Genomic DNA, 20,144 nt, shown 5'->3' with positions numbered 1-20,144 from the left:
ATCTTTCCTCCGAGCTCTTGGCCTTCACCAAGGCGAGAATAATAATTGAATCATTCATCTCGCTCAGGAGCTCGCGGAATTCCAAAACGACCATTCCTTTAGTCCGGCAGCCGGGGAATGAGGAACATTCTTGTTTCAATTCTCCGCTCTCCTCGACGAGAGGCATAACCTTCTCGACGCGTCGAGCAGCATAGGTGAGTGCGTGAGCTCTGGGGGATCAGGCAATTCTCATAAATGATTCTCCGGCCACCGGATCATTCTTCAGTCATCGGAATCGGTGCAAATCAGTGATGCGAACATCGGTGGGCGGGTGCAATAAAACAATCATCATTTGACGGATGCAGCAATTCAAGTGTCTCATTCTGAAGTCGAGCTAAGCGAATCAGCCGTACCAATAAGTGCCTGGGCACCGTCGCGTTCGGAGGCATGGCTGTGATGACTGGTTCTAATGGCGTCTTATCTCGACGTCAACATTCAGGGCCTTCGTGGCACCTTCGTCTCAAAGGGCCGCGTTTCTGTCACCGTCATGACGCTGTCATTCCCATGTAGGCGGAACAGAGAGGTCGGAGTATCTGGAACGAGAGTCCTTCAGCGATCAGAAGGTTTCTGATGACAAGCGGAGCCTCTCTCGCAATGCGGAAATCAACGCGCGTTTGCGATTGATCCGAAGCCCCCTCTGATTTCGTGGGATTGCATCCCGCTAGAAAGTCTCCCCGAGTTCCTCTGATCCTAATCAAATCCTGAAATCCTCCACGAGCTCTTGACCGGTAGACGCGTTTGAAATTAAGTTTCGGGACCTCAGAGGGTCACTCTGACTGAGTTCCCCATACCGAGTTGTATACCTGCCTCTCTGGAAGCTTGATCCCGAGTAGGTATCCTGAGCCGAGGAACGTCCCCGTGGGCGAGGTCGATGACCTGCGCGAGCGTCCCCTCAGAGCTCTGTGAATAATAATCTATTCAGGCTCCTCCGTGGATATGTACGTAGAGGACATTCTTTGACGTGGTCTTATCCAGGTCGCGCAGTGAAGAGGTGTGCATCGCGAGCCCGGAATTCCCGAGCTTTTTATCGACTCAGGGGATGCAAGTCCGCCGTTTTTTCTCGAGTAGTCCTCCGCATGATCGGAGGCGGTCTCCCGCGGAACAGTCGGAAGCCGCCCGCGGATTCAAACGCGAGGCTGAAAGGACTCGATACCTTCCGACATGACCGTGGAATCATGGAACACTATCGATGACACCGTCGCGTCTCCGTAGCTGACTAGAGCCCGCTCCTGTATCGCAGGCATATGACGATGCGGTCAGCCCCTCGCACGGGAGCCTGTTGCGGATGTATCTTCACCCTCCGGACGAATGAAAGAGTGCCATTTGGAATCGCGAGCCGAGCTCGAAATATCCAGGAACTCCATGGAGGCCGTCACGACGACCTTATCGTCTTGATTGCGACGTAATTGACCGCGATGACAGGACTCGGGGGAGACGAAGCGAGCTTCGGAAGGAGCAGCAGAGTTCTGTGGTCGCTGAGAAGTTTGATCGATTCGCTGCCACTGGAGAGGATCACTTCGCTCTCGTGATTTGGTGGAATTTAGATTGTTCGCTGCATTGTCGACGTGGCTCCGTCTCATCGATACATCTTGTGCTCGCAGCTCTCGAGCCATTCGACCCGACCTAACAAGCTCAAAAGATCACGGAAGACCCCTTGCGGCGTTTCTCTGATCCAGTACAGCTTTCGAAACCCGGGAGGACGTAGCGGCGACCGCTCATTGTGATTCCCCTCGGGCTTAGGGAATTCAAGCTAGGTGCCGTCACGAGATAATGGACACAATGAGGACAGATACGTCGGGATTCATCATTTGCATTAGGATCAAGCTCCGAGTATGGAGAGACATTGCTGCATTTCGCAATTCATATCCACACTCTGGAAGGAACAAACATCGGACAAGTCGGTGGCAAGCGTCGGCCAATCCACCGCCGAGATCCCCGACAGGGAGGCGTTTCAGATTTTCACTGCGACTGGTTTTCATGAAGGATTCTGATCTTCGCTCGCCGGAAGTTTCAGCGGGCTACAAGATTCGGTTCCCCAGCTCCCAACTTCGAATAGCGTAGAGCGCTAAGGATCCTCACTTCCTACCTCTTGTCTGTTCCGGAGTTTGGGCCCCTACGGAGACGACCACAATTGAATAAAAAGGTTCCGGAAGCTCGCTGCATATTTGCACGAAAATATTCCCCTTGGAGCCGGATGATCCCGGTTCGGAGTTTTGCTCAACGGACGAACAGCAGATGATTCTATGGCATGACTGAAGTCCGTGATGCGGATCCTATCATATCGGATACCCCGAGAGCAGTAATTGAATCGCACCACGGAAATGAGACGCCTTAGCGACAAGAGCGTCACTGGAGTTCAACTTTGGGTCCCGACTATCCGGTCCGGTCTAGCCGAGCGAGCGAGCACCCATCGTATTTTCTCCGCTCGCTCAGGAATACTCTCGAATGTTTTCCCTGAGGCCCGCCGCCCTCTTCGCTGATGTACTCTTGAACGCGGTTAGGCGATGTCCAGCTCATCCGCTGCCAGAAACCACGGAACATCTCCGTATTTCCCGGTTTCCCCGTTGGTTTCCCCTGTTGTCGACAGTGATCTCTTGACCAGAGAGTATGAGAGGGCGAGTTGGCGCGGCTCTGACTCAGGGCCCGGCGAGATCACGTGTGGCATGGGTGACGGGGGATATAACACGCACCGTGAATGAAAGGACTGCGGGTGAACAGCCTCGACCCCAATCTCGAATGAAGTCCGAGAGTCGCAATTACTCCGACTCGCTTGGCGTTCGCCAGTTTGGCAGAGGCTTCGGAAAAAAATCGATAAACGAATGTTTTTGTGAAGTTCCCTCGAGTTCACCTCATTCCAGTTGTCAACGAGCTCAATCGGATGCGCCGTCTTCAAGGGCTCTAAAGCCGTCACTGGAGAGAACTTTCCTCCAGTGCTGTTTTTGCTTCGTTGCCTTTGTGTTGTATCAAGCTTGTCCTGGAATGTAGGTGATCTCCTCTGTCAGTCTCGTTGCTAGCAAAAGTGCTCCGGAGACGGCTGTTTCCTCTCCTATATCAGACATCGACAACCCAGCACAGGGGAATTCGTATCTCTACGAAAATGACTCTATTCTCAGCCTCCTAAATACCGTTCCTTTCCTCGACGCTCAAACGGCATATCGTTCCCTCGATGTTTTAGGCGGTGTATTTCCCGTTCTGATCGTATATAGCGGCGTTTTCGGTACTCGATTATTATTTCTTTCAAATGACGGTTGAAAAAGAGTGAGGGTCACCGGGTGAAGTGGTTCCTCTTCCTCTTTCATCTCTTTCCCGTCTACCCTCGCCTCATGCCGGAGAATCGTAGCGGGCGCCGAAATGGACGAAGCGGAATCTCTTCTGTGGAGTTTGCAAACTTTGGCGGCAATCGAAGTTTTCGTAGGCCGACGTACATTCGATCGATTGCGATCAGCGCACGTGGATGTTGACGTCGTCAACGAAGTGAACGATAGACTCCACAAGTTTGACGACCTCGGATACCGGCGTCAAGAGCGGTTTTCGGTGATTGTTCAGAAGTAGAACTCATCGGATCAAGATGTGTTCCCCTCTGTGAGCTCGTTAGGATGCCGGGTTCCCCCCGGGTTACTGGGACGGCGTCCCGCGACATGGATACGACTGGATACGTCTGTGCGGGACCTTAACAAGTGAAGCCGGGCCATCTGTCCCAGGGGCAGTGAAGCCTTCTCCCATGTCGCGCGTGGCTCTGGCTGTGGCGATTCTCATCGCCGTGGCGTTCACGCCAACGATGGGATGGGCATTCGAAGAGGATGAACTCACCGGTAAGACCAGAAATGTTCGAGGTCAACTCTTAAGATTTCCCCATCCGTTTTGTACCGAAACCCGAAATCTGTGGGAGCTCACGTAATTCACTCCTATGGTTTCCCGTGGCGCCCCCGGACCGCTGGCATTGCCTGGAACCTAGAAGCCATTAATCGATAGCGAGGCAAATCACTGATGCGAGCAGCGACAACGAGCAGATGCATCAAAAGAACATATATCTTACGGGGAGGAGAAATTCATTTCGAGATACGTTCCGCAGCGTCTTGATCTTTTTTTCATGAGCGTCGGCGGTGCCGGGAGAGCGAGGCTCGAAAAGCGTGGCACCTATTGCGATCCTGGTCCAGCTACTGTTCATGAAGCCAGTCGAGTCGCTCGGGTCTCGAGACTCTGCATTATCAGACACCGAGAGTGCGAATGCGGCTCTCTCTCTCGGACATGTGATTATTCGAGCATACTCACGCATCATCCGAGAGCGTACGGGCTTCTCGGATGGAATTTCGCCAGACTAGCTCCCCGGACTCCGAATATTTTGTTTTTCTCAGCAATTTTCCTCGTTCTCGAGTTTCCTTGTGATCTTGATTAGTTTTGCAAGAGCTCTAGTAAGAGCGATAAGGGTTGATGAAGCAACGGGGAGCATATTTGATATTTGACTTCTGTCCGGTCTAGATGCGCGAGAGCCTCGTCCATCGAGAAAACGACAGCTGGCCCTCATCCTGCCGAACTCCGAATGATTCGTCGATGTTTCTGCATCGCCCTCAGCATCGAGAGGAGTTCCGCAATCGACGTGGAACCTTTCCGGACCGAAATGCGTTTTTCCGAGGATCGACGCCTTCTTGCCTTCTTCACGGAGTTTCTTCTCGCCGTTCTCCAATTAATGTGCTTAGGTCTTCTGGCCGAGTCGCGAAAAGGAGCTTATTTTTCGAGGCTGTTCGTTCGTCCATTCCGTACCCTCAGCTCGCAACGAAACCTTCCGAGCGTGAGACCGAACGCTGCTAACAATATTGAAATATGACGTGGGCTCGGAGTGACAGGATAGCTGATTTGATGCCTATGACTCGGGGCTACAATGCGCCCTTCGAGAGGCTAGGTCGACACGGCGCGGCTTGCTCAGAGATCGGTTCCGGTGCTTCCGAGGGACCTCTAGACGCTCCTTCTCGAACGCTGCCGGCAGGCGTACTCGTAGGAGTGCGTGACTGTCGAGCTTGTCTGCGTCGGATTGCTTGGAAGGAAGATACATGCAATCGCATCAGGGAACCCTAAAGGCTTGAATCGACTCTTGCGTGCTCGTTCTCGTGAGATGAATCATCTGATGCGCCATCGATATACAGATGTTCAGATCTCGAACAAGAAACTCCATCGCAGGAGCCGGAGCGACGGCGGGTCGACAACAGGCTTCCCCGCATTTTCGTACAGCGAAAATGTCCCATAGGTCCGAGCCTTATATCGAGGTCGCTGCGCCCGATATCGATATCCACACCTCATCGTGCAGTGGAGAATAGATACGCTCGCGACTGCTAGAATTTTGAGATACCGCGCTCCTCCACATATGATGTTTCAGGGGTATCGAAAATGAATCGATCATAGAAAGATAATTCGAAGCCGGAATTCGGATCGATGCCCAGCCGTCCCACCTGCCAGAGAATCCCGTTTCACGGATTCGCGCGTTTAGTCTCAAGAAGCAAGCTCTGTCCGGACAATTGAAACAAACTCAGGGTCATTGTTGCTCCATGGGAGTAAACGTCCCGGAATAATTTAGTTACCAGTGAGTCCACATCCACATCTTTGCGCAATTCTCGGCTGGAGCACGGGCCGGCTTCCCGGGGAGGATATGATTTTCCCGGGAACTCGGAAACCCGAAGGAGCTCAAACATTCCCGCCAGTGCTTCAATTCTCTTTTCACTTTTTGAATGCCCAGGCGTGAATCTCGAACCGACAAGATACATCAGACCAGCAATGAAGAGCTGAATATGCTTGCTCCGACAGAGAGCGATTGAAATGACTCGATCCGGGCTCCTGTCTCCCCGATGCTAAACCCACGCGCCCTCTCGCATCGACTTCCCGTGTCGTTCCCACGTGGGTACAGGTCTCAAGACTCCTCACCACTCGAATATCGCTCGTGAGCTTCGCCGAATCACTGAAGACTTTGGATAAATTCCGGCTTATTTAATAGTGCTGTTGATTAGGTTCGTTCACTAGGGAACAATCAGCTAGAACCGATTACGGAAGGCGAAGGACATTCGCTGTTCTAAGTCAAGTGAGGTCTTCGGGTTTTCCTCTTCCGCGATTTTTCCCCCTGCTTCAGACATGGAATCGTCTCGCTCCCGATCCCCGATGCTCTGCCTAGTCCCTCGTAATCATATTCGCACGGATTTCAGACACGGGTCAAGGAAAATCATTACTTACGAGGCTCGGGGTATCGTCGAGGATCACGCCGCGTAAGCCCCGAAGATTTTTCGACTAGACTTGCACCCGTCGATTCCCTTGGTAATCCGACGCGATTCTCGGCGGCTCCAGCAAATTATTTCTCCTCTAAATCTCCGAATTCGGTTCTGCACTCGAGCGAAATTTTGATTTCTTGAATTCCCCCCGAACAAGCGGGAGCGCGATCCTCGCCGCGACTCCACTCGAGTTAATTACACGTGAAGGAGCTTACCGAGCTTCGAACCTTTTCAAGGTCTTTTTCCTCCATCGCTCGCTTCCATTTTAGATTATTTTCTCGAAGCGGTCGTCTCTGAAAAGCCAGAATAATACTGAAGATGAATGAACACATCTTCGTATTCTGCATCTGGAGTGCGGCTGATAAACCTGCCCGTCCTCCAAAGGAGTCCGAAATCCTCCTGAGCGTACCCGGAGGACACTCTTTTTGGAACAATTCGAGTCCTCGCTCTGCCGAGCTGTTCGACAGATTCCCCTCTCCGATGACTAAGGACTCGAGACAGGGAAGAGCCCGAAGGAAAACACCGGCACCGCGTGAGAGTAACATCGACGGTGACGGACTTTTCACAGAATGACCGTTGGCTCTCGTTGCATGATCGGATGGCCAGCTGCGCCGGACCGCTTGCAATTCGACGCTGCAGCTTCGCATTCCCCGTTGTTGTCATTGCTCCGTGGAAGGGGGAGGGGCGAGGAATCCTCAGGCCTGACTTCGCGTCGCCTAGCTCCAGAGCTGTCGACGTTTTCCCGGCAGCTCCTCAGAGTCGAACGACTCCCCCTCCGCTCGCTCGGCTCTTCCATCTGTGTATCTTTTTTTTCATTCGGTCCCGCTCCGCTATTCCTCAAACGAACGTTCGGTCCGTCTCACATCGTCCTTTCTGGCACCAGCTATCGAAAACGGCCGTGGACTGTTCACTTGAGACCCTCCCGGCCCTTCCGATCCCTCTGTTGCTTTCTCAGTTTATTTTCCCGTTCCACTCTCCCGTATCGGCTCCTCATCCTCCCTACTTCGCACACAGTTGCCCTCCACCGTCCTAACGGCTGTCCGTTTCTCCCTAACGGCGGACTGCCGTGCTCGAGTTCTGCACGTTTCCAATTTCTTCTTTTCACAACAGTGAGACCGGCGTTCTCTCCGATCGGCTCGCAGCCGCTGTCTGCCAGATTGCGTATACATGCACTCAGATGCTTCGGTGCAGATTTTCTCTTTGCCCCGAAGACGTTCGTGTTCGACTGACTGAGAGGGCTCGATTAGTTGAGAGACCCTCCCACCTTGAGTTACACCGGTGAACTCGTCCTGCGATCGGGCTACCGCAAGTTTCCGATTGCGTTCCGGTTCGTCGGCCGCCACCGGCTCCGGCTTCGGAAGGAGGCGGATGTCGCAGATCAAGTTCGTCCTTCCAAGACGCGGCCCGTACTTTACAAGTGTCTCCGAGTTTCGAGTTCCGGATCCGATCGACAGCGACGCCGATATGGCGGGTTATCCTTCAAGTTGAGGCTAATTCGGGGAGAAACTTCGGTTGCCGAATTGCTCAGGATTCATTTGAGGTCGGAAAACATGGGTTTATGGAGCGGGATCTGCCTGTTTCAGTTGGCTCTCTGGAATATTGTCTTTCCGACGATTCTCCGAAGCTGGGAATGTTTCCAACGAATCTCAAATTCTCAATTAGAGAAGGCTGCGCAGGTGAAATATTGCTTTCTTCCCCTCGCAAATATTCGTGACTCCGACGCTCCCGTCGGCTCAGCATAATCCGAGAACTTGCGTGCGCTGTGTTTTGACGCGAAATTATAAATTCAGTCGACGCTCCTTGCACACTTTGCATTTTCGATCGCGATGCGACGAGATATACAAAGGTACAGACAGACCGCGTTGTTTGGCCTTGATCCTTATCGATGGAATTACACCATTTTCTCGAAATCGCTAGCCCGATCAAGACATCACGATCTAGAGTTTTCGGGGGTATATCCCCCGGGGTTTCTGGAACCGATCATTCATACATCTCATTAAATATCTTATTTGACATATATTCGGAATAAATCGAAGGTACGGATATCATCCGTCCGATCTTCACTGACTGTCTCTCCATGGAGTCGATGCAACGCCGCGGCGTACCTTTTCGGAGTTTCTCTGCCGACTGCCATTTTATTCCCGGATAGCTCTTCCGCCATCCAGATTTATCTCTGTCCGTTCTCCGGTCGGAGACGCGACACGATCACGCAATTCGAGCACATTAAGTAATCTCGCAAGCTTTTCGCGCTTGTCGAGACGGCCTTGCGTCGAATGTGAGGGGGAAGTGGACAGCAAGGGCTACTGTGCGTCCCCTCGCAATTAGTCGAGCTTTTCGAAATCGACTCACCGCTCTTCATTCCGCTTGCGGCATCTTGCTCCGGATCTCGCCTGGTCAGCTTGTCGACTCTGGGGATCTTATTAAATCGAAATATCGATGTCGCTTCTACCACAGAAGCCGCTTGCTCTTTGACTCTACGGCGCGATAACGGAAGACGAATAGATGACGACGACGTCGCGCCGTACGGGTGTATTGAAGGCTGTACGGGAGGGTAAATAAATGGATGGATGCGCGGCCGTATCGCAGCGGACGCACCTCAATCCAATCGAGCGCCGCTCTGTATGTCTTTCGAAGCGCGAACGAGTCCACGGGTTCGTTTTGAAGCCGGGCTCGAATCCCCTCACTCGGTGCTCGAGAGTTCATCCGAGCATTTAAACACTGACACCGCACGAGGAGAGGAAAAAAAACCGCGCGATGAATGCAGAATCGATTTCAATAGCTTTCAAGTCATCAAACGCCTGATGGACTGGAGCTTGAAAACAAGTAGGAGCGACGCAGAACGTGCTCGACACGTATTGTCATTCAAATTCAACACTTGAATAACAGGAACATCAATGCCCGTCGCTCCAGAAGAGAAAGAGACAGGAAAAAAAAACGAACGGAGGCGAAAAGCTTCATCAAGATGAGCACGTCGGCGTCGTCGGGGAGCTTCACGTTCGCGGCGCTCTGAAAAGGTTGTCCGCTTCCGTTTGCAGTTTGCATGCGACGACGTGTTGCTGACGGCGCGCGTGCGCGAATCGTGTCATGTCCCCACTTTGCATCATGCTGAATAGCGACGACTGCGGTCGGACGCTTATGGCGCATCAGTCGCTCTCGTCGCGCGGATTAGAGAAGCGCTCTTCGCAAGCTCGTTCACCCTTGCCGGGAAAAATCCCTGTTTGATTGGTTCGATTTCATCGAGCTTTCGGAAATCCTGAGCGGACCCTTCCCGTGTGAACCCTTCCCATCTGGGTGTTTCTCCAGTCCTGAATCGATGGCTCGACGCTGATTGTCCATGCGTGCATTTACTGGCTCGTGGGAATCGACTGATGATTCAGGACGTGTCAGTGGCATTAATTGACGCTACGGCAGCGGCTCAAATATCGGATGACGACCGCCCTCGGGATAAATAAATTCCGATCGTTCGAATCAGGTTCTCCGCTGACCATCGGAATAGCCTCTCGACGAGCGCACGGGTTCGAAAATATCGCTCTGTGATACATATTTCATTCGATCCGTGGTATTCTCAGCCTCTTTTCGGAGAGACGGAAAGGCGGAAAGCATTCCGGTAGGCTTCTCGGCCTGTAAGCTCTTGGACTCCGAGTCGTGGGAAAGGTCCCGCCGACGATGGTGGCTTTGTTCTCGAGCTTTCTCGTTTCCGTTTACGTTTTCCTATCGTAGGAACTTCTGTCTAGAATCAATCACTGAGCGAGACTCATTTGTATGCATAGGTCTGTGTCCCGGCAGAAGGAAGTCAGGAAAGAGTCGCCGGTCTACTCGCATGCTAGACGCCGCGGGAGTTGCCGTGACTGCAGAAGCCGCTTCGTTGGGGATCCGATTGGCGGAAAGAGCGAACGCATGTCTCACATTCTTTTTCCGTTTGTATTTATCTATCGGTCCGATGCTTCTGAGCGCCGGTCTCGTTCGCTGCCAGCCAGATTGGGAGTGGCTGCGGCGACGTGATAGTCTATTATTCGCGGCTTTCGCGTGAGACGTCAACGTTAGAAATGAACGGATTGACCCGTGACACCATTTGTCACTTTAGTTGGGCAACTTCTGGAAGGCTCGGAATTCCCGGCGAATCATCCCGATTGGAGCGCATTCGAGACCTTGAATCGGCTTCCGCTAATGTTCCCCGATACATATGGCGCTCCTCCTTAAATGGAACCAAAGCGCTCTTGGCAAGGGGCCAGTCATTGCAGGAGGGACTCGCCCGGCCCGAATCTCCAATTGAATGTAAGTGAAGATATGGGGGGTCTCCAAAACCTTAGGATCGCCGCAAATATGTTGGAGGACGCGTCATCCTCCCAGCTTCGTCGTCCGAGCGGATTCGGAATCCGAAGGCTTGGGTTTTCTCGGGCTCCAGAGAGCTCCCAGGATCTCAAGGAACCAGCGACAAAACAGTGCCGCAACGCTTCCTTGGCCACTCCGCAGAGCTCCTCGGAGGCCGCAAATAGTCGTGGGACTCTCAGCAAAAGCAGCGACTCACCTGGCCTTGAAAGTGGCGCAGAGAGCCTACCGAATTAGAATTGCTTTAAGGTCATTGTCTATCCGCACCGAGCTCGCTCCGGGCTTGGAGCAATCGGATCCGAAATCCGACGCGATTCTCGGTGGTTTCGTCCTTATTCTACGGGTGTTACCGTCTGCCGCTCATTCCATCGACGCGCGAGGATTTGTCCCTCCCTGACTCTTATTTCTTATCCTTCCGCTCATATTCATACATCCAATCCTCATTTTGAAATGATCTTTTCCTCCGTTCCCTATAATTTCTCATATTTTGTTCCTCCCATTTTATTTATCGTTGCCTTTGATTTTATTTTCAGCCTCGTGGGACTCGCCGACGAATTCCAACCTCAGGGGTAAATTATACTCGTACACGAACCGTCTTGACGATGAAGGTAACAACTCACTAATAATGGCCTTGTCTAACAACTTGAGCCTCTGATGGGTTCGTGAATCGACGAGCATCCGCTCCGCTCGTTTTCCGTGGGAGTGCGCGGTCGCTTGTTCGAAAGCTCCCAGGAATGATTTCTATCCGACACTCGATGAATAGATCATTATCTCCCCGGGCATCGCGAATCGCGATTCGCGCCCTCCGAGAAGCTCAATTAGGGATCAAGGAATAATGTGTCCCCTCGTCGCTCTGGGCATCTCTGCCGAATGTTGGCGAGTTCGGGGCCTACTCAACGCGGTAGCACGCGGTCTCGTGGAGAGCCGATAAGCCAGTCGCGCCTGATATCAAATTCAATGGAATCATCGCTGCAGGAGTCGGACAGTCGTAGATGACCTTCGAGAACAAATTGCGTACCATGAATATTCAGAGGTTGCTCTCGGACCGCGGTCACGACGCGTGCCGTTATCACCTCGGAAGCCGCTCGACGAGCCGCTTACGAATGTCCCGAACTACATGAAACTCTGATTGTAGGTGAGAAGCAGTGACTGCTCGACTCAGGAAAAAGCAGACGAAACTTAGTTTGCCGCGAATTCAATCAGAGTCGCCCCGAGCAATCGGAAGAAGAACGGGTAATCTCTTGCAGCAACCTGTACCGTTGACACGAGCCAGACTCAGTACGATTGTTGCGTGCAATTGAATCGCCGCAGTTGTCAAACAGCGGCTCGTGGGTCTTCGACGAGTCAGGGCATTGCGACTGGGGGAGCCATCTCTCGAGTTTTATTGCGTTCGTATTTGTTTTTCGTCGTTCCCCTGCTTCCGACAATGCCGCCATATCGATTGTCGTCCTCGGCGAAATTACGCCGCTTGAGACAGAAGATTTCTCGATTTTCGATCATACGAGCTCGTTCTCAGCTGGAAGGCTAGACACACGGCGCAGCGGAACCGGATACCCCCGATTCGTACCCGAGGTCAGACTGGAATGGCTTGACAATGGTCCCTTCTCAGAATTAATTTCTTGCGTCCTGGGCTGGAGTCAGAGCGGAGTTGCGGAGGCCATCATACAGCGAAGCAGATGCCTTGGGGGCGCGTCATGACGGACGAGCAGGATCAGGTACCCGCTCCCGCAGAACCGCTCGTGAAAGTTGCGTAGGCGGCTGCAATAAAATGGAATTCAGTGCGATGTTCTTTCCTGGTCATTACATTTGGCAAAAATCGTCCAAAAACGCGACACTCTGATCCCGAGGGAGTCCGGTCAGTGCCCGAACATCATGAACTTCCGGGCAGTCGGAGTTCGCGTCCTCGCTCACTCACTCCTTAATTGCCACGATTGTAGACGGGCCGCAGATGCAGCACACACTTAACCCTCGACTAACTTTGCGATCTAGACAGGCTTATTACAACGTAAGTGTGGGTTGGGCCGACGAACAAACGGGCGACTGGGATGACTGGCGAGCGAGCGAGCGGATGCGTAAAAGTCACTCCCTTTATAATACCCCAGAGGCAGACAGCGTGTGTCAGAGTTGAGGCATTAAGGAGACAGAGAGCCGAGGGAAAAAATATGCCTTCCACTCGCTTCTCCTACAATACAGCATTATCATTATTGTTATTATTATTATTCAAGTTCACTTAAAAATGAAAGGCTAGACGCAGCTGGGGCCTTTCTGACGACCATTCCGACCGCAACGCGAAGCTGTCGGTACGCCCCCCCCGAATGCGGAGTCGTCGGCAACCCTCACGGAACTCGAATCCGTAACGAGATCCCGGCCCGGAGCGACTGTTGTGCTCCAGGTGTGCGCCGCGAGCGAAGAGTTGGCCGAAGCGATATTTGGGCGAAATTCTGTGAAGAAAGAGCAAACCATCGATCCTCCTCGAGGAGGGGGTCTCCCTCCAGAAGTGCGAAAAGCGTGATGCTCGGAGTATCGTTTCACCTTGACAGCTTAGAGAGGCATTTTTCGTCCGGACGGAGTTGCAATGAGATCTTTCATTTTTTTCCAGAACCCCGGGTCACGGTAAGCGGCGTCCAAGGCGGCCATGTCGGTCTTCCCTGTAATATACAACCCAACTCAACGGAGGACGAAGTGTCGCTTGTGTTGTGGTAAGCCACCGTTCGCCCTGAATGAGCCGTTCTATAGCCGTTCATTTGTCATTCGGGCTGCCGCATGAGGAAAAAAATATACGTATCTGGTGTCGTATCCAACTTCCTTGCTCCTATTCGACCATTATTATTCTTGCACAATGTTCAGCCAATAAAAATTCGTGTACATCGCTCCCACCACGATAAGGGAATCATCAAAAGTTACCGTAACGGCAAGAGTCCATTCGATCGAGATCAAATCGAATTGAGCGAACATTGTGTTCCTTGGTACAGGTACAAGGATGATTCGACAACGCCGATCTACTCGTTGGATTCGCGCAAAACAACGCTGCGGAATGCTCATCATGCTCCGGTTCACTGGCTCAGCGAACGGGCATACCTGAGGACGATACCGATTGCGAGGCCGAACAACGCATCGAGAAGCAAACCGACGAACACAGAAGTTACGCCGAACGCCGCCACTTCGCTACTGGAGTTGAAAAACCTCGAAAAAGAAGATGAGGCACTATACAGATGTCGGGTAGACTTCAAACGTGCCCGTACGCGGAATTACGAAGTGCAGCTTAAGGTTATCGGTAGGTGGAATATTTACAACTGTGATGTTTGCTCGTTGTCTTTTCTCGTTTGTTTTTCCCTTCATCCTCTCCCGGGCGAGTCGGGAGAGTCAACGCATCGCTCGCTCCCACGAGTGCCGGGTCTTCGTGAATTCGTTCGAGAGTCCAAGACTATCCGATGATCCAATGATATTTGGCGGTCCACCCAATGGAAATTGTTTTTACTTCCGGGGAGAATTTTTCCCCTTGGAAACCGTTCGACCCTTGGCTCCCATCGGGAAGCTCTCGGAATATCCCGGAAGAGAGGGATAACGGGGTAGGGGATCTGTCGAAAGAACGAGTCGAAAGCGAAGCCCAAGCAGTTCTTTGTGTGGAGGAAATTCAAGAGATCTCAGAGACCATGCGGAAGAGGCTTTGTGGATGTCAACTCCGGCGTGACGCCGCGTGCGAAGTCCACCCAGGCGGATGGATCAATACTCGGCAGACAGCAAAAGCAGGGCGACAGAGACACGAATCAATGCGAAGGAAAATTGTGAGAAGATTGGATCGGGTTCGAAAAACGCATCGGATCGGTGCGGTGAGACGGGGGCAGACTGATAAGACCCCTCGCTCTCCTCCCGGAAGCCAACACTGCTCCGAGCTATGAGATCGGATTCTCGACGGACGCGGAATACTGACCGGGACCCGAAAGGCGTGATTGCTGGTGGGTCCCGCCATGAAGAATAATCATCTGGAAATATGTGCGAAACCTCTCGTTTGGGGCTGCGAAACCTGACGCTCTCGGAACCGACGACGGATTGGGAGATGGAATAGAGGATGCGTCTCATAGACGCATACCGACTGCCGATGATCTCCTCGGTTCCCGGTCGACGGATGAGGAAATTTACTTGGAGAAAAGTTCGAAGTCGTTCAAATTCTCTCAGCACCGGCTTTTCTGTTCCGCGGCGTATTCGCGAGCGCAGAGGTCCTGTGGGAATCTGAAGCGATGACCTCCAAGCGGTAGTGTCTCTGTACTCACACGCAATCATCGAGTATCTTGGTCATCGGGCGAGGGCTAGAAGTGGCTCTTGTCGATCTCGCTGACTCATGCCAGTTTTGACACATAAGGATGGCTTCGAAAAGCGAGAGAAGGAATAATCCTCGAGAGGTCGGCGAGGTCAGTGCGATATGAGCTCTCTCCGCGAGCTTTCCCAAGAGCTACCTACCAGCCTGCGAGTCGTGCCAAAAACTTCGGCGTCAAGAGCTCCGGGGAGAAGCCGGCGGAAACTTTCCCTGGAAGAAAAAGAGTGGAAATCGGAGAAAGCGCGACTCCCAGTCCCGCAGTGCAGACTGTGGAACCAATTGATTCTCGCCGGGCTGAGCTTAATCACTCTCCCGTTTCTCTGAGGCTTTCGAGTGAACTTCTGGAGGAAGAGCCCTGGAACAAGAGTAGAAAGAAAAGTTTTTTCCTGCGCCAGCTCGCGAACTTCGCTCCCGCCGAAGGAAGGCTGCTCGGTCGGCTTTTTCTCGACTCCTTTGAAATATGTAAACGAAGTCCTGTTCTCTTGTTTTATTCCAGTTCCACCTTCCCGGTTGACAGTGGTAGACCAGCGGGGAACGTTTCTGTCGGACAAGGCAGTGATCGGACCCTTCACTGAAGGCGAGAAACTCGTACTGAAATGTCAAGCCCACGGAGGTAAGGAGTTAGAACGATGCTCACCGGCCTGCTCGCATGCATAAAAAGGTCCGGAGCTCAGAATCATGAGTTTTCCCCCCTCCGCTGGTCTTGTCAGCAGGTACCGAGGTGTCTGAACTTTATCCCGGGACGAGACATCCTATTTTTTCTTCCATTTGCAGGAGTGCCCCCTCCAGTGGTAACGTGGTACCGGGGCTCATCGTCGACCGTCAAAGAGACAGTTCCGACGCAAGTCTCTCAGCTCGGCACAGAGCTCAAGCTGCTGTCTTCAGCAGCTAACGTTCAACATGGGAGTTTTGTGGAGAGCGAGTTGGTCCTACAAAGCCTCACTCGGGATGATCTCCTGGCAGCGTTAATCTGCGTCGCCTCAAATAACAATGTTTCACAACCGCTGATGTCGTCGGTGGTTCTCGACATCTACTGTAAGCCCACTAATCTCGAGACGAAATTCTCGCCTTCCGAGTCAAGAAAACCCCCAGCCCGTGATTGGGAGACGTGCGACCAGTCGGTATGGGGAACACGGTCGCCGATGGAGAAAAATACAAAATTTCCCCTCGATATTTTCCAGTTCGTCCCCAACGCGTGTGGATCACGTCGCCGAGTCCCGAAATCATCTTGGCAGGCATGACGACGGTTTTCAAATGCTCTTCGGCCGGCTCGCGGCCGCCCGCGATGATCCAATGGTTCAAAGGAGACGAGAAAATGACAAATACCACGATCGTGGTGAGTTCGAACAGCAGCTCGTCGGCCCCGCTGCCGGCCCTCCCGAGCAAGTTGACTGGTGACGACTGGCACACTTCAGTGCTGGAATTCGTGCCGTCTCCCGACGACGACGGCAAACAGCTCACATGTAAAGCGGACAATCCTGCGATGCCTACGCGAGGCACCAAAGGATCGGATTCGAACGCCATCGTCGACGGCGTCAAACTCAAAGTTCATTGTGAGTTCATGATTTCCGTTTTTATTGCCCGCTCGTGCATTTTCCATAGCTTGGAATATTCCTTCATTGTCTTGCTCTGCCGATGCTCATTTACAACCCTCTTTCGGCGATTGACTCCGCGCGCCTCCGCACTCCGAGCTCGTGCTCAGCGTGGCTCATTGCCGCCCACTCCAGCACCTCATTTGGCATTGTTGCGTTCCTGTGTATTATTAGCACGAGCGACGCCACGGCTTCAAGAAGTAAAAGTTCGCATCCGTCCTTCGTCCTACGCCGAATATTAGGCGCGGGCGACTTATGCGAAGCGCTCCTTATGGCAACAACGAGCGTGGAGACATGTCAGTAAATAGCGAGGATGACACAGTGTGCACCATTACGCACGGTTTGTGTGAGGACAATGCCTAGTCGTCTGAGGTCGTTCGCTCAGATCGTTCGGGCTCGGCCCAGTCTCTGACGTGAGCGAGGATACTTAGTGCCCAACGCAGTGGCCATCAGAAAAACGGCGAGAGCAACTCTACGTTGCGTTTTTCCGCAACCTCAACAAATCTGCGGTCTGTGGTGCGCCGCCGCTATGGCAGTCTCTATCGAGCGATGGGGTCGTGTCTGAAGCCCGGTTCGTGTTTCTCCGTTGTCCCTCCGAACTCCCCTTCCGCGCAGAACAGCTCTCGCAGTCCGAATTCCTGACGGACTCGTTCACGTTCCGGGGGCTCCGGATTCGGGAAGATCTAATGTTGTATTCTTTCCTTCCTCCTTCGGGAATCGCAGATGTTCCTCAACCCACTGTCCGATTGGGCACGAAGCTGCGGCACTCGCATATCCGCGAAGGACATGACGTGTTCCTGGAGTGTGACGTGAAAGCGAACCCGCCATTAATTGAAATGGGATGGGCTTTCGAAGGCCAGGAGCTCAAAACCGATCTCGAAAGAGGCGTCGTCATCAGTGAGAATTCGCTCGTCCTACAAAAAGTCACGAGGTGGGTAGAGGGTTTATTTTTTTGTTGTCGCTCGTCCTACAAAAAGTCACGAGGTGGGTAGAGGGTTTATTTTTTTTGTTGTCTGTGAACGGGATTGAATGGGATGTACGGGAAGCTCGGGCCCGTGGGTTCGGTCGAGGCAGTTCCATGACGAGACCGTGGCGGGAATTCACCAACGATCGCCGGAGCGCAGTGTACTTGATTACGTCGAACGCTTCATCACATCACTTAGTGGAGATTGAACGACCATCATCCCTTGATTAAATGAGGAGCTTTCCCAACTCTAGGCTTAACCGAGGACGCTACGTGTGTACGGGAACCAACTCGGAAGGTCAAGGGAAGAGTCCTCCATTCCAGTTGCGAGTTAGATGTGAGTGTCATTCGGTCCAATTACTGCTTTCCTTTCGACAGTCGTCGTTGTCGAGCGGGGGCGGCGCAAATCTCGTCGTGGCTGCTCATTTTCGGTGTTCTGCTCCTGAGTCGGGCACAAAGCAGAGTAGTTTCCTATCGGAAGGGATTGAAGACGTTTCTTGCAGATGAACCGACGTGCAAACCCGGCCAGAGGCAAATGTACGGAGCGGCAAAGAACGAAACGGTCAGAATCAGCTGCGAGCTCGACGGGGACCCACCAGACATCACGTTCCGCTGGCGCATCCGTAACTCGAAAGGAGAAATCACAAACATTCCGACTCCGACCGGCGGCTCGAAAACCGGGGGCGGCAACAGCAACAGCAACGCGATTTCCCTCGATGACGACGCCGCCGGTACGAGAGATTCCGGCTTCATCGTCCAGTCTGAGGGGACGCAGAGCTGGCTGACGATTGTGCCAAAGTCCGAGGATGACTACGGCACCATCATTTGCTGGGGTCGGAATCCTATGGGCATGCAAACCGAGCCCTGTCTCTTCAGTCTGACGTCCGCGGGCCCACCAGGCCCCGTGCACAACTGCAGTGTCATCAATCAAACTGAGGAATCCATAACGATCTCGTGTCTTGAGGGCTACGACGGAGGTTCCGAAGGAGGCCAGATGTTTCATATGGAGGTTCACGACTCCGCGAATCAAAATCGCGTGCTAATCGCCAATCTCAGCACGACGATTGCCCCTCCAAGTCTGCAAGCAAAGGGTCTGTCCCCCTCGACACCGTACGTGTGCACGATTTATGCATCGAACGAGAGGGGAACAAGCCAACCCACGATTCTTGTTGCTTCGACGATCCCGAAGCCGTTGAGTTTATCGTCGAAAGGCGGATTTTTATTTGGTTATCTGGACGGTCGCTTTAAACCGTCCCCTTTTGTTGTTTTGGGCATCGCCGGAGCGATACTCGCTATTATTCTCTCGACGATTCTCGTGGTTGCGGTCGCGCTCAAAGCGATTCGCGCGAATCACTTGGCCGGAAATCATCGCGGACACAAGAAAAAGCGTGAGTTTCTTCCGTATTACGGATAGAGTCGAAGTATCGACAGATACAGACCGATGCAGCGCCTTAAACCAGCGGAATAGACACTTTCACAAAATCCGGTTGCACCGATATGTTCTCCTAGCTTTTCCTCGTAAGCGTCCATCCCGCTCTTCCCGCCGCTGAGACGCATCAGAGAAGAGCAAGAAGGGGCGCCGAAGAGGATCCGGAACGGCAAATTGATTACGGTCATTTTGGTTTCAGTCAATGATCTGGGATTTTCTATCGACGACGACGAATCCGTATTTCCGCTGAGAGACATCGAGAAGAGGAACAGTCCTACAGTTACTGATCTCAAGAATTTTATCGATGACGAAGACGACTCACGAGGACCCGATATTATACCGGGTACGTGTTCGCACGCTGATCCGGAGATGGAAAAAAAATTCTCAGAAAGACTTGACGTTTTCATCGATTCCCATCGTTTTCCAGAAACTCTCAAGCTCACGAGCCCTTCGTGTTCGACGCTCGGAGCGTTGGAGAGCAGCTTTATCCAATCAATCGGGGTGGTCGATACAGCAAGTGCACACATGTACACCCCGCAGTCGGATTTCGGGTCAAAAATCTTGAACGATGTCACTTACCTAGACTACTCGAGTCTCAAACGTGGATCGTGGGATATTGCTCAACGCCAAAAATCTTCCGAATCTCCGTCTATCTTTCAACACCACATGGTCACGCTGCCGAGAAGACCTCAACAAGTACAGCAGCAGCAGCAACAACAATTACAGCTTCCAGTCGGCGGAACTCGAACATCTGCAATTGCGAATGGTGTGTTGGATGCGTCTCCGACAAGCCACCAACCTTATGTAAGTTCCTGGCGATTCCCTGATAATACTCTGGGAGCGTGTCCGGAAGTGTTCTGCTCAGAAACTCGTGAGGATCTGCACGGGCGACCGCAGTTGACGTCCCCAATGTGTGTGGCTCCCCCTATATATGTATGATATGTGTATGCGAGAAGTCGGAGCCCAGAACCTCAGATGTCGATGTCCGATATTAGAGCAGTGCTTACTCCCCTTTCCCTTCCATCGATATGAATTGGCTTCGTCTCGGCTGTGTCGTCGATTGTACTAGCCGCGAGTCAAGATGTTCCGAGCTCTAGTTTCCCATGCCTCCGATGCGACGAGTTCATAGACTCAATAGTGCGATTGAACTCAAGCTCCGAGCTCACTGACATCGTCGGTGGCTCCGGCTAATTGAGTATCCGGCAGCCTGGATTTGCATAATGAT

At 52.6% G+C, this 20,144-nt stretch overlaps 1 protein-coding gene across 1 annotated transcript in view; it reads left to right on the top strand.

Moving 5' to 3' along the window:
- Window positions 1–3,760: 3,760 nt before the first annotated feature.
- The window catches only part of LOC100907487 (uncharacterized), a 54,580-nt gene continuing 38,196 nt past the window's right edge, over window positions 3,761–20,144 (top strand). Inside the window, exons 1-12 of the mRNA XM_029111934.1 lie at window positions 3,761–3,851; window positions 11,153–11,227; window positions 13,219–13,318; window positions 13,592–13,893; window positions 15,431–15,547; window positions 15,709–15,969; window positions 16,116–16,487; window positions 17,250–17,457; window positions 17,745–17,827; window positions 17,994–18,878; window positions 19,119–19,262; window positions 19,347–19,685. Of these exons, the coding sequence (XP_028967767.1) occupies window positions 3,761–3,851; window positions 11,153–11,227; window positions 13,219–13,318; window positions 13,592–13,893; window positions 15,431–15,547; window positions 15,709–15,969; window positions 16,116–16,487; window positions 17,250–17,457; window positions 17,745–17,827; window positions 17,994–18,878; window positions 19,119–19,262; window positions 19,347–19,685 (2,977 nt within the window). The remainder of the gene's footprint in view (window positions 3,852–11,152; window positions 11,228–13,218; window positions 13,319–13,591; window positions 13,894–15,430; window positions 15,548–15,708; window positions 15,970–16,115; window positions 16,488–17,249; window positions 17,458–17,744; window positions 17,828–17,993; window positions 18,879–19,118; window positions 19,263–19,346; window positions 19,686–20,144) is intronic.

Source organism: Galendromus occidentalis, unplaced genomic scaffold (genome assembly GCF_000255335.2).
Source record: "Galendromus occidentalis unplaced genomic scaffold, Mocc_1.1 scf7180000075612, whole genome shotgun sequence".
In the NCBI taxonomy this organism is placed as follows: domain Eukaryota; kingdom Metazoa; phylum Arthropoda; class Arachnida; order Mesostigmata; family Phytoseiidae; genus Galendromus; species Galendromus occidentalis.
Note: the sequence above shows the minus strand (reverse complement) of the source record. Positions and strands in the feature narration are given on the sequence as shown.